Source organism: Arvicanthis niloticus, chromosome 3, assembly GCF_011762505.2.
Source record: "Arvicanthis niloticus isolate mArvNil1 chromosome 3, mArvNil1.pat.X, whole genome shotgun sequence".
Classification (NCBI taxonomy): domain Eukaryota; kingdom Metazoa; phylum Chordata; class Mammalia; order Rodentia; family Muridae; genus Arvicanthis; species Arvicanthis niloticus.
The window spans coordinates 2071679-2086816 of record NC_047660.1 but is presented as its reverse complement, the minus strand read 5'-3'; the positions used below and the strand labels follow the sequence as shown (position 1 = coordinate 2086816).

Here is a 15138-nt window from a genome sequence, read left to right as displayed (position 1 = left end):
CTGTTAACAAGAGTTTTTGGGTGTCACTATACCTCAGACACAAGCCTCCGTTTTTGGAAAGGTATAGGGTGATGTCAGGAGAGCGCTCGCAGTTTATTCTGAGCCAAAAACAAAACAAAAATCAAAATAAAACAAAAACAAAAAACAGGAAAATGAACATAAAATTCTGAACACTCACTGCTCGTTGTTATAACTGGCTAATGACTAATCAGATTATGGTAGGGACTGGAATTAGGTGCTTCACTTGCAGCCTGTTTCAAAGGATTGAGCTTTACTCAGTGAGCAGGAATGTGCGGAAACCATGGCAATCTGACCTCAGATGAAAATCAATAGCAGGTTTATAGCATGAGTTTTGCACAAACAGTTCCCTTCAAATCTGAAGGAAATAACCAAACAGCTTAGCCCTCGGATTCTGAGACACAATGTAAGAAGTTGCCAGGAATTCTACATCATCAAGCACATGTGTTCAGTGGACATTTGTTTGTCTTTCCTTCAACAAGGGTCTTGCGATGTAGACCAGGTGGGCCTGAGGGACATTCTCCTCCCTCAGCCTCCTGAGTGCACCATAGTCGTATTCAGCATGGGTGTACCGCCATTTGTTTGACTTGTTTCCATTCAGTGTTTCAAGTCTGCAAGTCTGCATGGCTACAGTGTTGGATGACAACCCACAAGTTGGAATGTTTACAAACCTAAGCTATCCAGAGTTCTTAGCTGTCCAGGCTGTGTGCAACATGACCTGGTTTTTAGGTTGTCTGAGACTGTGGGTCTAAAACAGATACTGGTAAAAGCAGAGGAATTCCTCCTGCTACTGTAGACGCCCTTCAAACCCTGCTTACTCCTGTGCTTGGTTATCAGTATGTTCCCATTGGCTTCTGCAGCAACAGTATATAGCAGAATACCTAAGTGGGGTCTGCACTATGGAATTGCCAAGCTGGGAAAGGGTGGGTGCTGGAGAGATGATGGCTTGTATACTTCTCTTGCGGAGGGCTTGAGTTTGGTTCCCCATTCCTCATCAGATGTGGCTCACGACCGTCTGTGACTCCAGCTTCAGGGGAGTCGGATGCCTCTGACCCCTTTTGGCACCCACACTGGTATAAATACTTCCCATAACACACATACACACTGTGAAAACAGATTTTAAGAACTTTAAAATGGAAAGCATGGCATCATGAGGACTCAAGCCAGTGTTGAGCTCGTGAGCTTTTTCCTGCTTTTGCCTCCGTTGTTGTAATTATTCGTATCCAACACAAATTGCGTCTGCACAGAGACATCCTAAAGTCCTTCTGGGTGCCATTCCCATGTGACCTAATAACTCTAAGCTACCCTGTCATTACACTGTATAGCCCAGACCCCAACTAGAAGCTGGGGTCTTCTAGTTGTTTCCATTCAGAGGTAGACTTACTTAGGTCTGGTATAAATCAACTGTCTTGGGTTGTCTCTTTGACTGGATGTAGGCTTGTGTTGGCTTAAATAATTTGATCATTCTGTTGTTGTTGTTGTTGTTGTTTTAGATAGGCTCTTACCATGTAACTATGCTAGTATGGATTTCCCTATGTAGATCAGGCTTGCCTCAGCCTCTGTGTGTTCTACATGTCTGTGCCTCCTGAGTGCTAGCTAGGGCTCCACCACTTGCAGCAAATGACTCGTGGTTATCTCTGCTTTGGGGGCTGTTTTCCTAGACACCTGCTTCTATTATTGTAGTGGCTGTATATTTTTAGAAAAACACACACACACACACATACACACACACACATACACACAAACATGGTGCACACACACATATATATGTGACTAGTGTCTATGGAAGCCAGTAGAATGTAACACTCCCCTAGAACTGGAGTTACAGACAGTTGTAAGCCACCATGTGGATTCGAGGGTCTCAATGTAGGTCCTCTGCAAGAATAGTGAGTGGTTTTAACCACTGAGCCATACTTCCAGCTCCAAGACCTCTTTTTTTTTTTTTTCCCTGCATTCATTGGTAGTCAGGTGCTTTAAAGTTTTATTGGTGTAATAAAAGTTCTTCCTAAATTAAACTACCTTTGATAAGCGTTCATTCTAGCAGTAAGAATTTGTTGAGGGCTGTTGGCAAGATGGAAGACTTTATTTCTGAAACTGGAATTGTCAGGAAATAACGGGCCAAGAGCTTCCTCTCTCTCCACACCAACCCCCACTCCTGAGTGTGCCCCTCTTCGCCCACCCTTCTGCAGTCTTCACTTCAAACTCAAAACTAAAACATAAAGTATTTGGGCTCATACAGTTTTTCTCGGCATAATTCAAACGTGACTTTCAGCTTTTCATAACTGCAGCAAAGGCTGTCAAATCAAAGAAAACAGTCTATTTGTCAAGTAACACTTCATGGAAGGATTTCTTGGTGATGTTGCTGTTTCCACCTGAATTAGTGGAAGTCTCTCACATGGTACTGAGCATCAGACTCCCGTGGGCGCCTTCTTAATTAAATGTCAAGATATAACTCGGTCACAAAACAAATAAAATTTTTAAAAAAAGATGATTTTTTTTTAAGGTGTGATACCTGGGGAACAGAAAAGCAAATGTGAATATTATGACAGGTGACATTGCCACAGTCCCGATGGCATCCAGATTCTAAGACTTATTAAATGAAGAAATGTAGGTAAAAGACCTGGAGCCATGCTTAGTCCACAGCTAATGCCCAATCAGTTAATTGGTTATTTTACCTCTTCAGTTGGAAAGTACACTAATGAGCGAATTACTCTGCCATTCAGAGGTATACAAATATGCATGATGGAACGTCCCCATTGTGTTCTAGCCTTCTTAAACAGTTCTATAAACTGTTCATTGAGTAAACTGCTCATTTCTTTAATGGTAAGAATACATTTAGGAGATACATTTTCTCATTATTTACAGAATGAAGCTCGATTAAGAATAGCAAAAACTCTTGAAGACTTTGACTTGGGCACAACAGAAAAGTGCGTGAGAATCAACTCGGTGTCTAGTGGTCTGGCTGAAGCCGACCTGGAGACACTTCTACAGGCCAGAGTTCTTCCGTCTAGTCTGATGCTACCAAAGGTAGAAAGTCCTGAAGAAATCCAGTGGGTAAGTAATAGTGCTTCTCTGTGTAATACAGGCCAGCTCAGGAGTCACCCAGAGAGTGTGGACAGCATCCGTTTGGAAATGCACACACAGGGCTGAGGAGAGAACTCATGGATAAAGCAGTTGCTTGGCATGTGTCAGGTCCTGGATTCAGTCAGCACTGTGAGAAAGAAGAGAAGAAATGTGGCTTGTTGTCGTCCCATTGGTAGAGTGCTTGCCTAGCATGCACAAGGCCCTGGTTTGATTCTCTAACATCAAATAAACTGGACATGGTGGCAAATGCATATAGTGTCAGCATTCAGGAAACAGAGGCAGAAAGACCAGAAGTTCAAGGTCATCCTCAATTACATAGCAAGTTTGAAGCTGGACTCCTTGAGACCCTGACTCAAAAAAGAAAGGAGAGAAGAAGGGATTATGAAAAGTGAGTAGGAAAAGCCACCATCCCCTCTCCCCCCTCCGCACCCCCAGGATCCAGGTGTCCCCAACATGTTTCCTGAAACAGCTCTTGTTTGGAAGCTTCACGTTCACTTTCTGGCTGGATTCGTAGTTCAGTCAGTCTCCTCAGTAGCCTTCACAAATGAGTCCCTGGACACTAACTTTCTGAGCATCAACCCTGCCACTGGGAAGCCAGGGCTTCTACCTGTAAAAGCTATGACATGGATGGTTCTGGATGGTTCTGGCTGAGGCTCCTCTGAAGCCATCATAAGCAGCGTGGAGGTCTAGCTGCATATGAAGCCAAGAGCCCAGGGAAGGGAGGAAAAGGTCACTCCTAAGGGCAACTGGAGGAACAAACAGGAAGCTTTTAACTCGTGGTTTTAATTAGCTCAGATATTATTTCCTGAACAGCTCTCTGGTGCGCCCTTTTTTAAATTACTGTCAGGTGTGTTTGCATTTCATGACAGACTTTTCAGCCAATAAAAGCCTGAAATGTAAAGTGGATGGCATGTCAAATTACTTAAGAAAACTTTGAAATGGGCCCAATTATTCTATGATTGTTTTAATTGTGAGATGGGGAGGGGGTGAATAGGGACTTACTATTATTCTGCAAGTCTCTTGAATAAAATGCCATCTTATTATTGCCACTTGGGGCAGAACCTTTGGAAGTGACTGGACTGAATACATGGTAGGGGGTTCAAAGCAATATTTCATATTCTCTTAAAGGTTGTATATCTAGCCAAGCAGTGTGCTGAGTGGCTGTTGTACCTGGTAAAACTGCTAGCTTAAAAAAAAAAAAAAAAAAAGATGATCAATTTACTTTTATTTCATAGCATTGGAGTTTTGCCTGCATGTATGTCTGTATGAGAGTGTCAGACCCCCTGATGTTATAGACAGTTGTGAGCTGACATGTGGGTGCTGGGAATTGAACCCAGATCTTCTTGAAGAACAGCTAGTACTCCTAACCACTAAGCCATCTCTCCAGCCCCAGCTACTTAATTTTTAAGTCCACCTGAATATGCTGGATCTTTATTGTGCAATATATGGGTCTCCTGCTGTATACGGCCACTCAGCATTTCAAATGTGGCCTGCTCAAGTTAAGGTGTGCTTGTGATGAGTACGACACACACATGCCTGAGTTTAGAGACTCGATGTTCTTTCCAAGTAGAGAAAGAAAAATGGAGAGTAGCTCAAAATTTTTAATACTGATTCCATATTGCAGCAATGATATTTGTACTCCATTAGTTGAATATAAGACATGAAAAGCTGCTCTGTTTATTTCACTGTACTCTTCGAATGTAACTACTAGAAGGTTGAAAATTATCGTACATGTAAATGGTAAGGTATTTGTGTTGACAGCTCTGCACTGGGATCCTCTTAAAGACCTGTCGTCAAGGGCTTGTGTTTACTTAGTAAACTGGAGATCTCACCAAGGTTAGCCGTAGATGCTTAGAGGTACTGTTTAGAACATATTACTGTCCCGAGGGCTCTAACCCCACTCAGATATGTATTAGGCTGACGGAGGACTCCAAAGCCCTTCTTTCCTTGGTTTCAGCTTTTATGCCTCTTAACACCAGCATCACGCTCGCTTAGGATGGGAGTGATCTCCTAAATCCTGAGCTACAGCTTCGTGTAGCTGTTTCGAATCCTCGGATGCGAGGGAGACGCTGAAATTGAAATAGGACTTCTAGTTAGCAGAAGTCTTTGGGGCTGTTTATTTTTCCTCTCCGTTTGTATTTATGCGAAGCGTAAAACCTCAAGCCTGACGCACAACTGAAAGATGGGCTTACTTGTTTTCTTTTGTGTGAGAATCGCCCGCTCGCCTTTTGTCGTTAGTGTGGGCTCTTGTCTGACTGGCACGGCTTATTGGGCTGTAACAAGCGTAACTCTGCCTCTTTTGTCGCAGGACAATTCTCCCACAAATCCCAACAGTGCGTATTCTTCCAACACGCTATTGGGTGTGCACTGGAATTGAAAGAATTGCTGAACCCTGCTACTTCACCTCCTCCCCAGTCTCTTTGTAATTCTCCCCCCTTCTTTTCCTCACGCCCCCCTCCCCAGTCCCCTCCACCTCGATGAAATGAACACTTTACCAGGCCGGAAACATTTAATCGTCTCCTTTTGAAAAAATTAATTGAAACTTCTCCACTAGTTACCTTTTGTGTTAGTACTTAATGCAATTTTTTAAGAAAGAAGGGAATGGGGAGGGGGAGGGGCTAGCATATTTAATTTTTAAATGCCCCTATTGACTATAAAGCAAAAGGCATTGGAGATTTTTGTTCATTAAGAACAGGGGATATCTTGTAAAAGATTTACCTAGTTGTAAACTTTACGATTTTTGGAGTTGTAATGACTATCCCAGAGAATAGTTCGAGTAGTCTTGGAAGTTTTCTTTTTTTTTTTTTTTTTCTTTTTCCTTCCTTCCTTTTTTTTTTCCATCTTTTTTAATGAGAAAAGAAAATCAGTAGCTAAGTAATCAACACCCAAGCCACCAATATTTCACTACTCATTTTCAAGTTTAATTGTAACATAAATTACGTTTTATTTTTCACGGCATCTGAGACCATACAGGTTGCCCCTGAGCTTTCAGCCTTCTCCTCGCCCTGGCTGTTGTGGTGGGTTATTCTGTTCCCTGAAAGTTACTAAGAGGTGATGGTGACGCCGTCTAAGAGGGAGGGGCGGAGAGCAACGGGAATCATTCTTCATTACTGAAAGCTGTGATTTATTTTAGCCTAATTGTAAAGTTACTGCAAATCGCTCAAAAGCTTTTTAAAGATCCCAGTGATTAGGTATTTTTTTAGGGGGGGCACGCAGGCAAGGAGGGGGCAGGTAAAAAGGGAAATAACACCTCTAATCCTGCTTCTGGTAAATAGGCTGCCAGCTTTTAAAATGAGTTTCCTTTCTATTAGTGAGAATATTATGCTAAGCCTTAAGCATTAGTTTTCTTATGTTACCATAGCAGCCCTATTCCTGCAGGGTTGACCTGTGATGATTACAGTACAAAGCTTATAGGGTCTTGAAACCCCCTTTGAAGATGAAAAGTCTTTGATGGTTTATATTTATGCAAATCTCTTAGATATGATTTACCCAACTGAGACTGAATGGAGAGATGATTAAAATTCCCTTTTCCTTTGATATCCATTAATGGCTGAATATTCCTTAAATTTAAATGGATATATATGTTTTCAACTTTATTTACAAAAATATCTTTATTATACCTGTGTTTCTTTCTTTCTTTCTTCTTTTTTTTTTCTTAATCTTCCCACATCTTATTAGATCTAGATAGACATAATAGATTTACAATTTAGATTGTGGGACTCCCTCCCCCTTTTTTTGAAACGGGGGTGTGGGGATCTGCAAGAGCTTTTGTATGTTTCCAGATGATAGATTTTGGAATTTGGGCTACCCCACTGGCAGCACAGAGCTAGCTGTGAACTGGTCTCATGGAAAAAATTGGCAAGCTTTGGTCTTCAAAGAATTAAACTTCCTTTTTAAGGTCTTCCTAGGTAAGCTTAAAAAAATATATATAAAGAAAACCCTCCGGAACAAAGGACAGCGGTGCTATAACGGATAACTCGGATCGCACATACGTAAAAGGCAGCCAACAGTTGCACATGTGTTGGTGTTGGGTCCGAAACAAAAAAACAGAAGGGGCAGGTAGAGAGGTCTGCTTTGTTCTGAGCGCCTGCCATTTGCATTTAGTGGAGGAGAGAGGGTGACAAGTCCTGAGTAAATATGTTTTCCAGGGAAGCATTTAAACTGGGAATCTCTCCTTCTCTCTGGCTTCTAGGCCTCAAAGTGTTCCTTTCGGTGGGAAACGGATCGTGGTGTTTGAAATTTCACTGTGATTTGGGGGAAACTTTGTTACCTTCAGTTTTCTTTGCTTTTTTCTTCCTTCCTGCCCCCTCCCCATTCCTTTGTGTGGATGGATGCTGGAGACTGGGGTAGGGTACTTCCTCAGGTCAGAGGCTTTTCAGCCTTGCTCTGTCTGCATTTCAGGGGCTGAGCTTCTGTTCTGTGTAATCACCTATGACATTTCTGATTTTAGTTTTCAGACAAATTTTCACTCCACTTAAAAGGCCGAAAACTTGAACAACCAATGAATTTAATCCCCTTTGTGGAGACTGCAATGGGTTTGCTCAATTTTAAGGTAAGGAAGCCATTCATAGTGTGGTCATGTGAATTAGTGTTTTACTTTGATTTCCTAAAGAGAATTCCTGTTTTTTTATTTGAACATCTACTTAAAAAATTTTTAAAGAAAGATTAATAAACCAAGGAAGATATTTAAGCCATTTTTTCTCTGTCCTACTCCAATAACAAGATTGTCAATATCTTGGAAGACAAAGAAACTAGTTAAAGAAAAGGTCTTCTCAGTATTCAAACATTTACATGTTCCTGGAGTATGCATAAAAATAAAATCACAGAATAAATATGTGCTTTGAATTAGTACATGTATAGATTAAGCGCATGTGGAAGTTTTATTTTTCACCTTTACACGCTGAGTTTGAACCACCTTTCCTACCAGCTATCTTTCTATCTGCAAATACCCTGGCTTCTTCGATACTATTATCTATAATCCCTGGCAGATATGATTATTGTTCATAGTTCTCATATATATAAATAATCTGTAGTCTCTTGTTTCAGTTTGCCTACGTTTCAAACATAAAGTATTTTCTAACACACATTCGAAAAAGATTAGCTGAGCCAATTCTCAGCCACTGTGTGGCTGCCTTACCAGATTCATAGCCAGCTTGTTTGTCCCTCTTGATCTGTGGGCCTTTGTATCATTTCCCCAAAAAAAAACGTGTCTCTCACCTGACTTTGAATAGCCATCTAGGACTTCCTGAAACTCTTCCCGAAGTTTCTAGCCTTTGATGGTTTTGTTTTGGTTTTGCATTTTGTTTTATTTTATTTTTTTTCACTCCAGAGAGTAGGAGAAACACACACACACACACACACACAAAACAGAAGTAGCTGACCTACGATGATGGAGAAATGCTCAGAGGGAGCTTTGGAGATCTGCAGGACTGTGCGGGAGGGGCCCAGTGCAAATGTTTAGGAGCTGCCTCGAGCCCTGTCTCGTGACCAACTCCTTCATACAAACAACCACAAAGTCCTCAGCCCACCCTAGCACCCCCAAATATAATCAAAAGCACATCCCAGAGCTGGAATCAGACACATGCAGTAGTTTCATTTTAAAGCAGGATTTTGCCGTTTTATTCGGTGATGTCCTTAGGAGCTCTCACAATGCCTGAAATTAGTCAGTAGTACCCTTCACCACATCCTTCATTCTTTTCCCACCCACACAGATGTTAGTATATTACAGCTGTATGTCCCAAGATTCACAGTTACATCTACAGCAGGCTCGATTTGTCTTTACGTTCAGTTGGACGTGTCAGAGCTGCTTTAGTCACACGCCCTGAGTGACTGGTAGCATTTTTATTTTCTCTCCGAAGTTGTAGGTTTTGCATTGCTTGACTGTAAGCCTGAAACCACTTTACTTGATCCTAATGCAAATAATCCAATTAGTTTGATTTAAAAAAAAAATTTTTTTTTCCCTCTTCTCCTGTGGTTTTACATTTGTCATTTAAGAGTCCTCTTAAAACAAAAACAAATTCTGGAGAGACGTGAATTACTTACAGTAGAAGCTAAGAGAGTTTACCAGAAGTTATCTAGAAAATTGGATGTCATATAACTGGATGTATCCTAACTATGTAATAAGCTGTGATAGTTATGTAGATGTAATCACCAGGCAGAGCAGATATGTATGATGAGGTGTTTATCTGAAGAATATTAAATGCTTTAGGGATGGTCTCAGCTCGTTTTAGCCAAAGTATGTCAGGATTTGAAGCTTTCCTATTGCTGATGCTTTGGCTCCCAGCCTCTGAGACCCTGCTCTGCTCTTTTCCAGGCAGTGTGTGAAGAAACACTAAAGATCGGTCCTCAAGTGGGTCTTTGCCTAGATGCAGTCGTTTTTGGAGGAGAAGATTTTCGAGCCAGCATAGGTGTCAAACATCTCTCTGTCTCCCAACTTCCTCCCTGCCCTCAGTTGTGTGTGTGTTTGTGTGTGTGTGTGTATGTAAGTGTGTGAGGGTGTGCTCGAGATTTTTCTTCTTTGCCCCTTCACAAAGGGACATTTACATAATAATGTATATTTGTTAGCCCTGACACTGCCTTTTCATGACAACTAACTGACCACCACTTCCTGATAATTTCGGGTTTCATCTCCTGTTTCCAGAATCCCACCTTATTACTTCTACTCATTTATAAAATAACTAATAAAAGCCTCCACAACCTCAGGCATGTTCAAGAGTGTATGGGGTCTACTCGGCTTCTACTACTGTTGATGCTGGCTTAAATATGCTGTCTTCACTTAAGTCCAAGACCTGAGCCTCTAAACAGAATGTTCAAGTGCTTCTTCATTGGCCTTAATACCGTGTTTTCTACATTAAATGTGGTAGGCAAATATTTTTAAGATAGATTGTAAATTTACCTTAGTATATATTTCAGAGCACTTATTGTTAAATATTTACTGGCCTTGCTGATATCCCTTGATCCCTTATTTGGGTGTCTCTATGGTTGGAGACTAAAGGCCAAGGTTACAGAAACTGTTTTCAGAGCCACATCCCAGTGGGCTGGGGACAGTTTTCCTGAGCAATGGGTATTGTAGCCCAAGTTTAAATACTGACACACTCCCTCCCCTCAGGGTGAAAAAAGAAATTTTTATTTTAATACAAGTCTTCCCAGGAGAAATTCATGTGTCCCACAGCAAAGTGTATTACAGAAGGCACTTTCTGCCTCTCCAAAAATGAGGGTCTTCCTCATTACTCCCAGTGCTCCAACCAAACCCCAAAGCACTGGATCAGGATATCTTTGAGGACAAATGTCACGAAACCAGCACATGCCATTCCTAAGAAGTGAGCTATCACCCCCTACATGCAGCTTCCTGGACACTTGTTGTAGTGTTATCTTTGGGCTAACACTCTCCAAGTGGTTACACAACGGAGGAAAATCTGTTAGGGGCCCCTGTGACCTGCTTCCATCTCCCAAACGCAACCACAAGTGATTGTGTTGGAAACTGTGTCAGTTCAGTAGATGGATGTGCCATTCAGCATCTCTTCCCTATATAACCTGCCTTCCTGTGTATTGGAATAATTGGTTTTCTGGGAAACAGTTTCCAGGGAGGTATATACATGTCTTTAGAACCTGGTTTCTGTACTATATGTCTGGGTTTGGCTTCCAACGTTAAAGCCTCACTTTTCTATGTGTAACTCACTTCCAGGAGCAACAAGCAACAAAGATACCCAAGACATCCTCTATGCCCGGCAGAAGATTGTCGTTACAGCAAAGGCCTTTGGCCTACAAGCCATAGATCTTGTGTACATTGACTTCCGGGATGAAGATGGACTTCTCAGACAGTCAAGAGAAGCAGCTGCCATGGGCTTTACTGGTATGATTCCTGGTGCTGTCTTAAAGAGCAGCGTGCACATTAGTGGGCATTCCAGAAAATAAAGATGTCTGTGCACCCCACGCCGCCCTGTAACATGAGAAGGTTGTACAGAGCAAAGAACACCTGATGATTATTGCCTGGGTTGTGGGTGGTTTTCTCTCTCTTTCTTTTTACTCTTTTTTTTTTTTCTTTTAGTTTTTCTTTTTTGTTTGTTTTATTGTTGTTGTTTTTTGGGTTTTTTTTTTTTTTTTTTTTTTTTTTTTTTTTGTCTTTGCAAGTTACAAAACAAAATACTTGATCAAAAATTTTTTTCTTTAAACATATTTTTCTGTCTTTTTAAGAACATCGGTAATAATTTGAGCTGATCCCAGGCAAAGGATGAGACCTTTATGGAAAGGTTTGAGAGTGAAAAACTGTCAGAATTTAGATTGGTGAAATATAAGAAAACATTCCTAAAATAGCTAAAGTATTAATTAGTTTTCAATCGATATTGCCTGTGATTCTTACTCATGATTATCTTTTACAATCGTTTGGCCACGGGAAGCCCCACTTTCCTCCTGTGTCTCCCAATAAGTGTCTGTGTACCTGCTGTCACCTGTGGGTACAGGCTGGCACCAGGGTCAGTAGGTCCCTCACAGGCCTGTGTGGGGCAGAGGCGGGCAGCTGACGGTCACTAGTGCTAATCACTCCTGTCGCCATGAGTTCAAGGAAACTGAAAATCAGGTTTTTGCAATGGAATTCTGTCTTTTAAAAACCATAGTGGAATCTCATGCATAAATGGTCCTGTGCAGTTGTGTACACACATGCTCATGTATTCTTCTCCTCCCTCTCTCTCTGTCTCTCTCTGTCTCTCTCTCTCTCTCTCTCTCTCTCTCTCTCTCTCTCTCTCTCTGATTCTTATGATGAAAGTGCTAAGATTGCTAACTATAAATATGCCCGGCAAGAAGGAGAAGGAAGGAAGGAAGGAAATAAATACTTTATCCCTTTTATAAAGTATTTTGATAGTATACCTAGGTGGGTTTTAACTAAAAGCCTCACAAATTACCTTGAAATGAAAAATATGTACTGGTGGAGGATGTCTTATCCTGAAACAAAATGGAAAGACTTAAGCAATAGTATATTATCTTAGGATATGTAACAGAGCACTGACATAAACCTGAACCTTGAATTTTTAAGCTTAAAGACATATGATTCCCACGCACAGTGATGTTTTCTTAATGATATGAACTATTAGTGCTTTTTCCTTATATTAATAGGAACTGAGAGAGAAAGGAATCCCCCTGCTAATCAGTGTGTGGGCGGGGCATGCCTGGCCTCCTTCCGGTGGCCAGTTAGGATGTAGCCCAAATGGAAAAGTTGGGAGAAAAAAAAAAAAACTTCATGAAATTTATCTAATAGAGACCGATGTTGTTGGCCTACAATATGTGGCACTGGCTGCCAGGCACCCTGGTCTCGGCCACCAGCCCTTTGTGTTCTTGGTTGGTGTGTCCTCCCCTCACCACCACCACCCTTAGCTTCCTCTGGGGCTCAAAGTTTTCTCAAGATACAGGACTGAATTGAATTGGTCCCCAATTCAATCTCAGAAGACAAGCTATTTCAAATCCGGTTTAAATGTCTAGACCGTGCCCAACTCAGCAAGAAGAGCCTATGGACCTGGCACTATTGTTTCTGCACAATGGGGAGTATTAAATCACAGGAAGATGGAAGTTGGGGCGCAGGGAGACACTGAGGGCACAGTGCCCATCGTGCCTCCAAGTGGCAGAAGCTGTAAGCTGGGGCCACGCTCCACACATACGTACCAGTTTTGAGAGGTCTTTGTTTCCCCAACTATATTTCTACACACACACACAAAGTGATCAAAAGATATGAGACTGTATCACGTGTTTTAACTCGTGCCTCTCATGATCCTAGGGCACTAATTTTTAGGACTTGTGATACCTTAAGCCTTGCACAAGAGAGGGAGAGAAGCAGCAGAAGACGGGGTCGGGGTGGGAGAAAGCAGAGTACTGTACAACACTTATCTGAAGCAGGTGGGTGAAGGGCTTAAAATCATCTAATGTGTCCTGTTATTCACAACTAAAGACTGGGTCAGGGCGAGGGTTGTCAGTATTTCAGCATGAACACTTAAATGTATACATACACGTATTTAGCCTTACTTTATAGGATTATAATAAAATTATATAATTTCTGCCTTCTTTTTCTTCCCTCAAAAAAATCTAGCATCATAGGTATCAAACAGAGAACTGTACTTTGCTTTTGCCGTCTTTATTACTTGGGATCCCCATTCATGTTGATTGATTTAATGTCAATCCCAATGGCTGTATACATTAACTTTAGGATTTTTTTAAATAATAAAAAGAGACCGAAACTAAAATGTGGGAGAAAGCTTGTCCCACTGTCTTAGCCGTTAGTCACTACAGCACTGCAGGCTGCGAGGCGACATTATAAATATGAAGCAATATAGGTTTTTGTATGTTTCTGCAGTCTTTTGTACAAGACAAAAATGATACCATCATACAGTTGCCTAAAAAACTTGACAGGTATTGATTTAAAGTAAGATATATCAAGTGGTCCTGTAAAAAGGATCTCACGGTCATAAATTTTAATGCCGTCCAATTTTGCACCCTCTTGGTAACTTGTCAATAAGAACTCTTGTGGATAAAATATTTGCTTGTGTCCCACAAGGCATTAAAGCCCCATTATACAGTCACTGGAATGTACACAGATTGACAAAAGACTCCTTGGCATAAAAGTGTACATAGATTTCAAGACCACAACACATAACAGTGGCCTCACACTGAAACGTGGGTGCTTCCGAGCAGTCAGGAGGTTTCTCAAGAACCCAGCTAACTAGTTACATTTGCTCCTCACATTACAGAGCCTGTACCAAGAAGTTCCCGTGAAATCCGCCTTTTAGCACAGCAATGTAAATTATGTACATAAATTATGAAATCCAGGGCTAACAATTTAGGAAGTGACTACTGGGCACTGGCAAGCTTTTTAAAATGATATTATTACAACTATTAAAATAATTACATGTGGAATCGATACCTACTATTTGAAAGGAGTTCACATTTGTAGCTCCTGTTAGTTGGCTCTAAAAATTAGTCTTCAAATAGTTTGAAGTGCCTTTATGCATATAGAGTCGTAACATTTTTCTACTATGCTGACAGGCAAGAATGAAATGATAACACAGAATTTTTAATTGTGCTGAGGTTTAAAGAGAATATCGTCTATTTACTTAAGCTTCTTTTCTTGAAACACTAGAAAGAGAAAAATCCCTGTTTTACTATTTTTACAAATACTGTTACTTTATCTGTTCATCCAAATAAGTATAGTAACAGAAACTGGTAGTTTATAAAAAACATGTAGACTGTGACATATAGTGTTAAATATTGAAGCAACTGTTTAAAAAGCAAAGCAAATTGATGCGAAAACAAATATAGTTAGCAGCCATTAAGTGTACATTGGTTTTAAAGAGTCAATTTATGTTCATAACTTTATCATGTAATGCAATTTAATCTCACTGTTTCAACATTAAATTATGTTGCATTTTATTAATGACTTGATTAGATACCGCACTTCCCCGATTGTTAAATTGTTTTTATTATTATTATTAAGAGTGTTATAATTACACAGAATCCTTTGAGGCCTGTATAAGAATGGTGTTTATTTAAAACTCTTAAACTTAAAAAAGAATCAAAGATTTTTGAAGTTATTTCTACATAGATATAATTTCTTTTTGAAGGTATTTCTATACATATCATTTCTTATCATTTAAAGGCAAAACAACTCTCATAATAGAGGAAAGGGATGATCTGGTTATATTTCGGAACAAATAAATTTTCTCTAATCTTTCTATTTTAAAAAATGTGAAGTAGAGTAATTTAGATGCCACAGTATTCAAATCTGCCTTTTAGTTTACAACTCTAGATGAATTTTCATTGAAATTGACATGTTTAAAATAACATGCTCAAAAAGAAAGTGAAATACATCATTGTAAGGCAGTGTTTGGTATTGATGTGGTCGTAACATCTGCTGTGAGCTGAGCTACTGTCTGTCACTGGTATACGGGCTATAGGAATCGCCACAACCCTCCCCCCAAACAAGCACTAGACAGCTTAGACAATTTGAGAGAATTCTCATTTAATTTCACTCTACCTTTAACTCAAAATAATGGATAA

General features: G+C 40.4%; 1 protein-coding gene across 5 annotated transcripts in view; it reads left to right on the top strand.

Annotated features, from left to right (window-relative positions):
• Positions 1-15138, top strand: part of Clybl (citramalyl-CoA lyase) — a 231349-nt gene that overhangs the window by 197042 nt on the left and 19169 nt on the right. For all 5 annotated transcript variants that reach the window (XM_034499123.2, XM_034499122.2, XM_034499124.2 and 2 more), the window contains exons 3-6: positions 2884-3072; positions 7553-7654; positions 9416-9509; positions 10787-10954. In XM_034499123.2, the coding sequence (XP_034355014.1) occupies positions 2884-3072; positions 7553-7654; positions 9416-9509; positions 10787-10954 (553 nt within the window). The remainder of the gene's footprint in view (positions 1-2883; positions 3073-7552; positions 7655-9415; positions 9510-10786; positions 10955-15138) is intronic.